The sequence below is a fragment of the Corvus moneduloides genome, chromosome 1 (assembly GCF_009650955.1).
Source record: "Corvus moneduloides isolate bCorMon1 chromosome 1, bCorMon1.pri, whole genome shotgun sequence".
In the NCBI taxonomy this organism is placed as follows: Eukaryota; Metazoa; Chordata; class Aves; order Passeriformes; family Corvidae; genus Corvus; species Corvus moneduloides.
The window spans coordinates 94,836,620-94,845,126 of NC_045476.1; the positions used below are offsets into that span (position 1 = coordinate 94,836,620).

At 40.5% G+C, this 8,507-nt stretch overlaps 1 protein-coding gene across 14 annotated transcripts in view; it reads left to right on the top strand.

Moving 5' to 3' along the window:
- Nucleotides 1-8,072, top strand: part of FHOD3 (formin homology 2 domain containing 3) — a 377,817-nt gene extending 369,745 nt beyond the window's left edge. For 13 of the 14 annotated variants that reach the window (XM_032118819.1, XM_032118873.1, XM_032118846.1 and 10 more), the window contains one exon: nt 2,235-8,072. In XM_032118819.1, the coding sequence (XP_031974710.1) occupies nt 2,235-2,304 (70 nt within the window). In that variant the 3' untranslated portion in view covers nt 2,305-8,072. The remainder of the gene's footprint in view (nt 1-2,234) is intronic. The other variant, XM_032118854.1, reaches the window with a different exon arrangement.
- The last annotated feature ends 435 nt before the right edge of the window (nt 8,073-8,507 follow it).

Below are 8,507 nucleotides of genomic sequence, written 5' to 3' on the forward strand. Positions count from 1 at the left end.
TACAGTAGTTACTGGGCTCAGTTTGCAAATGTGATTGAGTGTGGTCTGAGAGAATTGGAGATATGTGTGAGAGCATAAATGAACACATTTGATTTGACACTTCTGCAGAAGTGTCTAAAACGTGGAAATTCATTCCACATTTGGTTTTCCAGTTCACTTTTGCATCAGTGGGAAGATGTAATGTCATCTGGACAGTCACCCTGGGAAAGTTTGGTCCCCTGTATTTTTTAGCATGATACTGCTGTCTGGTGGGCAAGCAAGCTACAGTCCATGTTTGGCTGTTGATGTTCCAGAGGATAAAGAAAAAAAGCATTCAGGGGAGAGGAGTGCAGGGAGCTAAGCAGGTGAAATACACAGGGAAATCTTTGGGTTTAATATGACAGAAATGTTTCTACTGCAGCTTTCTTGGATTTGTTCTTCCACTCCTGATATAGTTCATTTTGATACAGAAATAAGCATTGGGTGATTCACTGAGACCTTAAGAGCCTAAAGTATTCCACAGCATATGTCTAGAAATTTAACATTTGTCACCTTGGACATTTTGGATGTCAAATTTGTGAAGCCAAAAAGAGTGCCAGTGATGAGAATGGACTCAAAAGTCCCCTTGGGTATCCTTTACCAAGGAGACCAGAGCGTTTTCTGAAGTTTATTTCTCTTCTGGTAGTACTTTTTTAGTCTTTCTTAAACTTAGCTTTATCAGTTTCATTTAACCTTGTAGTGGTTTAAGCTAAATATTGTTAAACATGGGAGATGTTGCTAATCAGTATTGTAGGGAAAATGGGGTATCCTAAAAGGCTGTCATGCATACCCCTGGTGGTGTTTAATAGTACAAATAATCTAGGAGAAAGGAGTGAGCCTTGAAAAAAAAAGTTTTCAAGTAAGGGTTTGATAAGGGAGCAACTACACACGTGGCATTCCCAGCTCATTTGATTAACCTCAGTAACTGGTGAAAGTGGTTGGACTATCAGACATAGATCCCATTCGACCTGCATGGTATTGAGTGTTCAGATATACCATATTCTTCCTTTATCTTATCCCCTTGTTTCTGTGCCAGTCTATTCCCTCCTCTCATTCCTGCTCAACCCTTGAGTGTGACCACCCAGTTTCAGTTACATGGACTGAATATCTCAATAAATTAGGATCTTAATTGTGCTAAATGAGGCAAGAACTCCTTGACCACTATTTGCAATTGGTTTCTCCAAGATTAGTTTCCTCTAGAGTTGACTATTTCAGGGCTCCAAATATATTCTGTTCAACATTAAGTCACTGTTTATGCTTTGCATGCAGCTTGAACTTCTCAATGTGCATTTTGTACTTGAGGAACATCAACGTGTGAACACACCGCTTGTGTCTTCAATTAAAGCCCATCCACCTGAGAATCATAGCACCAGTAAAACTAGGAGGACACTGATGCTCGGTGTGTGCAGTCACACTGTCACTTGTTTCTGAATAAAAAAGGCAATCACAAATTTTAAAAGTCGTGTCAGGGCTAGTGTTCAGAACACTCTATGGAAAATTAAGAAACAAGATTTTGGCTTAGATTTATCACTTAAATTCAGCTAAAATGCTGCAGACTGCCAATGGCAAAGATGACACAGAGGTGCTAGGATGGGGGAACGTTACAAAAGAAAGGGGAGCATGTATGAAAACAGTAGTTTTAATGATTTGAAACAACTATAAAGTAGTCATGTTTATAGTGTTTTAACTTTGGGGGGGAGGGTTTGACACATTTAAAGGGGCTCAAAGAATTTAATAGTGATAAATTCAAAGGATCCCCATAAAGATCCCAAAGCTCTTTTAAAAAATTCTTATTAAATTATAAAATAATAGGGCAGATGATACTTTCTATGGACTGAAAATCAACTGATACAATTTCAGAGAAAAAAAAAGTCTTGAAAAGCTGGGGTATTTTTCCTTAAAACTTTTTATTGACTAAATGTCAAAAGACAAATGTCTTTTTGCCTGACTATTTGGAGTTGCTGAGTACTTGACACTCCTATGAATTTGCCCCAGGTCATTACTCAGTGTTTCTGAACATGAGGCCCTGAGTAGGTAGCAACTTTTGATTTGATTGAGCTTGCATCTTAACAGGGTTTTTGTAGCTGAGAGTCTTGTGTAATTATTGATTCTAATTGTTTGCATTTTCTTTGTTGTTTTTTGTTTTATTTTGTTTTGGTTTGGGTTTTTTTTTTGTTTTTTGGTTTTGCCTGCTTTTGGAATTCATGACTGTGCAGTGAGAAGGACACTAAAGAGTGGGCTAACACCAGAAGAAGCCAAAGCACTGGGCCTCATCAGCACTTCTGAGATGCAGGTTTGACATCCCAGAGGTGGCGATCAGAAGAGCCGTTCATCTGAAGCACACAGGCTGGCAACCCTTCAGTGTGGCATTGGACTGCCAGCCTCCTCTGCTGCTCCCAACATCCTGTCCTCTGTGAGTTCAATTTTAATAAGCAACACAAAGCAAAACCCCACATCCAGGGCAGAAGAAGGATGTGCCACAGCTCAGCATGACATCCAGACGGTAACTGAGGAAGCGTTTGCGTGTTCCTAGGTGAAAGCACATGGCTTCTTCTTCTCATGGTGTGTTGATATGGGTAGGAGGGGGCTCTGAGTTATCTGTCATTATGTGAGCTGTGTTTATGTTGGCTTTCCTTGTGCCCTGTTTTAGTCATTGTAAATGTATGGCATTTTGTCATTGCAAGGAACAGTCCTTAAAGAGGCAAAATAAGTCCTGTTACAGCAACCCAAATTTTCCTCAAGCAGATTCATTAAGCAAAGATGCACAGTCTGTGGTTTGTTGGGTTTTTTAATTATTTTGCCACCAAAGAATGCAAAAATGTGTGTGTACCTTTGTATATGTACAGAATGAATGTGTGGACATGTGTGCATGTATCTGTACATATACAGTCATGGTGTGAAATCATGCTTTTGCTGAAGCCAGCTGGACCATGATTTTCACTGTGGGGCCTTACTGTTCCATCTGGACAGGAGGAAGAGAATGTCTTTTTTGCAGGAACTCAGTGTTGTTCAGTGTGATTGACCCTGTGGGGCAGGCCATGGCCTGCAGTACAAGTGGAGAGTTTAGGATCCTGAATTCATGCGCATCAATGCACACTCATACTGTACATAGCAGCATGCACACAGCGGAGAGAACACAACTCCTCCCTCTTGCTGAGCTATGGTTGTACTCTGCATTTGTACAGTTTCAGAGAGATCTATGTCAACAATTTTACATACTTGATAAATGCATTTGGATGCTAAGATCAAGAAGTTTTGTTCACTTGCCTGTGCCCTTCATGCTGCTTTTCTCTGCTGCAAGATAATGTGGTGGTGATTTTACTTCAATTTTATGAATCCAAATATGAAATAGCCCTGCTAAAAAGCCTGCTGTGTTTTTGCTGTTCTTCACCGGTTTTTTGTGATTATCCTTGCTACAAGTGGAGTGGGCACCACAGTAAACAACTCCAATATATTCGCTCTTATCTCACTGTTTTATAACAGACTTTTATAACTGCCCTCAGCATGTTTGAAGAACCTTTAGTCAACTCATCTGCCTTTAAGTTGAGGACATATACAGCAGTGAAGATGAACTGAACACAGTCACCTCAGCCAGTGCTGAAGTATTTTGAAGAGAACTGCAAACAACAATAACATAAAAGGGAACTTTTTAAGCCAAAGTCTGTATATGGCCAGTTGATCCTCAAGGATGCACAAGATTGTCTCTTTCCATTGCCTTAGCCTCTAAGATTAAGGGTATGTCTGCACAGCAGTAGCAGCTGGCACTTTCTTCAAGGTGGTTAACTGAGGAACTGCAGCAGTTTAGTCATGGTAACAGGGTTTGATTGTGGCTGCAAAGCATAGCTGGAAAATAGAGTTTAATAATAGTCTATGCTGGGGTCCTAATGCCATAGCTACGTTGCTGCTGGCACCCAGGCTAGGTCAGGTACTTCAAGTTGTTCTACTCTGCTCTCTTTAAGGACAGGATAATTGCTGAAGATAGTTCAGGAGAGTTGAACCAAACACAATAAACCTTTGAAACCTTGGTCATCCATCACATCACATTGAGCACAGCATCCAAGTGATGACAGAGCCAGGTAGCTGACAACGCTGCAGTGAGACCTGTGGCTGAACATCCTATCTATGCTGTCCACCCTATTGATTGTAACATTTCATCCTTTATCTGCCGATGCCTTGGATCTCCCGTGGAATAAGAAGTCACTAATGAGCAACGGTTCTTAAGAATAGCCTTGAGTTTGATGTGGTTTTCCCCTCAATTTGTTAAAAAGCCTATTTTACAAGTAGACAGAAGGCAGTGTTTGGGTGATCAATACAATACGTTGCGTATTTGAAGGCTGTGGAAAGGAAGAAGCTGGTTAGGAAACAGAAGTGACATATAACTAACTTCACTGCAAAATATGCAAGACCTACGAGCATCTGGATTTTGAAGTGGATCTTTATGTGCTGCTCACCATTATGGACTTCTAAAATCTCGCTTAAGGATGCTTAGAACAAAGAACTGAAAGTAATGGGGGTTCGTGGAGGTGTTTGAAGTCTGAAACAAGAGGAAGACACCCTGAATGTAATGGTCATGTCTAATTGTGCTACTTGCTAAGTGATAAAAAAAGCAAAAATGCAACAAAGTACATTTATGCTGACAGAGACCCTATATTTAACTGGAGGGAGAAAAATCAAACAAGTCTTTAAATACTAATATTTCAATTAAAATATGCTGAATGTGCAAAATTTGTGACCACTTGGCTGTTGGTGGCCACTTGCTGACAGGGAACAAATTTGTGTTTCATTTAAACATAGTACAGCATCTGTCTCTGAAACACAACATAGCTGATGAATTACTAATAGTTGGGCATATGTATTTTCCAAGTTGTGCAAAACTTTATATGTTCCTTACCAAGGAGAACATTAAATGTGGGGAATAATATAGGTTAGAGTCAGTTCAGTGGAAAAACAAGGTGGTTTCTTTCAGATTCTCTGGATGCAAGTGTTTTACATGTGAAGCATATTCTTCCTTTTTCGTTTTTCTGTGTCGTTTGTTTTTCTGTTTGTGTTCTCTATCTGTAAAACTGATACCAACTTCTCTGAAGAGTAACTTGGTCTTGTTTGTGCGGTAGTGTACAGTCAGATAAATTCAGTGCTCATTGCAACAAGATCATCAGACACAGTGTAGTGCAGTAATTATGGGAGAGATTTCCACTTTGGTTCCTGATAAAAATGACTGACTAATCTGTAAGGTGGCAGTATTTCCTCCAGAGTCTGCCAGCATGTCCTGACTGTGGCAATAACTTTTGTTCCCCTTCATCTAACTAGTGGATTCCAGATGAAATGGAGGAATTCATTATATCTGTATGCCTCTCTCTGTCTGTCTTGTGAGGCTGTAACCTTCAGGTTTTGAGCTGCTGCCTGCCCTTTCATCATCAGAAGAGCCCACCATAAAGATGTAACACTTGTTTTGAGTGAGATATGGATTGGTTTCTGACAAATATAAAAATCTTGGATACACAATGTAGTAACACATGTTCCCATTTCTCACTTACAGATCCATGAAGGCTGCTTTTAAACACTTGCAGCCAGAATAAATACCTCTCTTCCCTTTCCCATAAAACCAGTCAGCTGCAAATGCAGTGCCCAGAGCACTGTATCTGTTTGTTTGCCATGATAATGCTGAGGTAAACTTTAGCACATGAAATAGCCTCCAGAGGGAAGCTATCCAAATTTTCTTTCATCTCACTTATGTTTAAAAGCAGACTGCATGCAAATCCTTTCTATAATCCCATTCCCAAGTGGAGATAATGCTCTGTAGCAGTTGTGTGGCTGCAGTGAAGAAACCCCCAGGGAATGCTTGTGTGCCACACTCGAGACTAAAAGATACCTCACAAAAGTTAAATTCATCACTCTTCACTTGTCAGTCAGGCCAGACACCAGGCTCATGGATTCCAGATGTTTTATAGCCCCTTGGCTGCTATGTGTGACCCTTCTGTTTGATAGATAGCTCCTTGTCCATAGTCCAAAATCAACCAAAAAAATGGTGGTTTAATGAGGGTCTTTCTTTCTCCCTCAAATACTGGAAGAAGCGTCAAACTTGGTTTTAAAAATACATTTCTTTTTCTCTTTTGACACCCTTTTTCGGTAAATCTCTGCAGTGGTTGATTCTGTCAGCAAAATAAGGCATCAGTTTTGTAGATAGACAAGACTTTGGCTTTAGCATAATAGATAAGCACATGTGAATATCAAGATAAGAGTTAATGTCCTAATTTAACAGAAATTTGGAGTCAGAGTCTTGATGTGAGTGAACAGCAAGGACCTCCTGTAAGGTTCAGCAGGCCAGCACTTTAAATCACTGGTGTTCTGTGCTCTAAATGTACCCTGGCCAACACTAAAAGCTATTGAGATGTTAACATTTGAGGACTTCAACAACCACTGCAACCCCAAGGGGCACGATGCCACTGTAGGTGCAGTAAATGGTTCCTTTTCTCAGGCACCTGCCCTGCAGCAGCCTCTCTGGGGATGTAACAACAGCAGAGGCTGTCTGAAATGCTTTGGAAACCATGTGGCTGATGGCAGTGGTCTGGGTTCAACTTCACTGTGCAGCTGTGGTTATTGCAATGCTTTGATTTCACAGAGGTGAAATGGGAACAAGGTAGCAGCCACCAGTTTCACATCCTTCATCCTTCAACCTTCCACTGCAGCTCAGGCACATGCACTGCCTGCCTCTATCCAAAGGATGCACAGGGATGTGGTGTTAGGGAGAAGTAGGAACATATTCCTCTCTCCTTTTCACTCTGTAGCTCACTGCACATATCCCAGTCCTCCCATTACCTTCAAGGCAGGCTGTGTGTGCACTGGTGGGGAGCCTGACCCTGGGACACAGTCAGATGGCAGCTCTGTGCTTCCAGCAGCAGGAAGCAAGAAACACTTGTCTAAGCTGGGAGGGATACCACTGTTGATGTTCCTGTGGAGGAAAAACTGCCAGGTACTTAGGGGCTTTGAAAGAAAATAAACTGTTTTTGACAGAGAAAATGTTTGGTTGTAGGCAACCACTGAAAATCATTCACAAACACTTGAACAGCATGTAAGGGCCTACATTCCTTTGCTTCAACTGGAGCAGCAACTGGCTCAAGTGGCATCTCAGATGTGACCCCAAGAAGTCTTTGGCAAGCAGTTTAATAGTTACATAGCAAGTAATGCAAGGAGTTTCAGAGATGCATAGTTTGATGTTTATGCCAAAAAAAAAAGAAAAATATTTCTAATTAGTCCATTTCACATTGAGTGGCAGATAGAGATATATTTTGTTTAATCACTATCTAATACAGAGGCTTCTGTGAAAGAAAAGGTTTATTTGTAGCATTGGATGCATTTCTCCTTTTTAAAGACTGTCTTTGCGCATATAGTGTCCTTTTTTTGTGAGCTGGGAATTGTAAAAAAATGTAAAGTAGAAAAGGACGTGTTTCTTAGACGAAGGAGAAATACTGTAAAATTGTGTAAATGTCACTACTCATGTTTTTCCATGTTCTGTGTAGCATAGTGTAAAATAGGCCCTCCAGCAGTGTTATTCTGTGAATTGTAATTTAAAAAACAAGCCATGCATGGTCAGAGATATTATCTACAGGTCCTTTTGATTGAGTTTTTGGTTTTGTTTGTTGTTTTCTCATTTTAGGTGAATTCATTCTATGTTAAATTTAATTGTCCATGAAAATGCATTTTTGTTTCTGTTTTATTTCATAAAGAACTTAAATTACTCTTTTAAGATTTTATTACACACAAAGCTCACCTGCCGTTTGTATTGATCCTTCAGAAGTTGTGTCACTTTTAGTATGAACTAGGGGGGGATTTTGTTTTTATCTGCCTCTTCTTCCCCCCCCCCCTTCCCACTTTACTGTCTGGAAAGATCCCATCTCACACCCTATTGTTTGTTTTTTTTTTCTGTGCCATGCAGGGTCAATATGGAAAACTGACCGCAGACCAGTGTCCAAAATTTCTTTATATAAGTAGTTAAAAAGCTCACCTCTACAGCGTTATGTAAACACATCTTGCAATAAAGCTTTATAAAGCACTGACTGGGCTGGTTCTGGTTTTGTTGATGAAGCCAATCATGGGAGCCTGGGTGGAAGACAGATGGGAAAGGGGATCATGAATTGTTTTTCTCATATCCTCTATGTACCTGCAATGCCATCATGTGGACATCGAAACAGCTGCCATTAAGCCATCTGGGTGGCCTGATCATAAAAAGCTGATCTTTAACACCTAGTTCCACAGTTTGAGCCTAATTCCTAATCTTGAGTGAAGAAAGTGAAAATGGGCCTCTGGTTCTTCAGGCTTTCAGTAATCCAGCCCTACAAATCCTCACTAAACATACGTGGCACTTATTGCTGCTGCCAGCTTGCGGAGCTGGTGCTCCAAAATACTTTGTGCCCAGAGCACATAGCGTAAAGGTATGAGATTTATAGAAGCAAACATCAGTAAGATGAAAGACAACCTGTATGTGGGGAAGC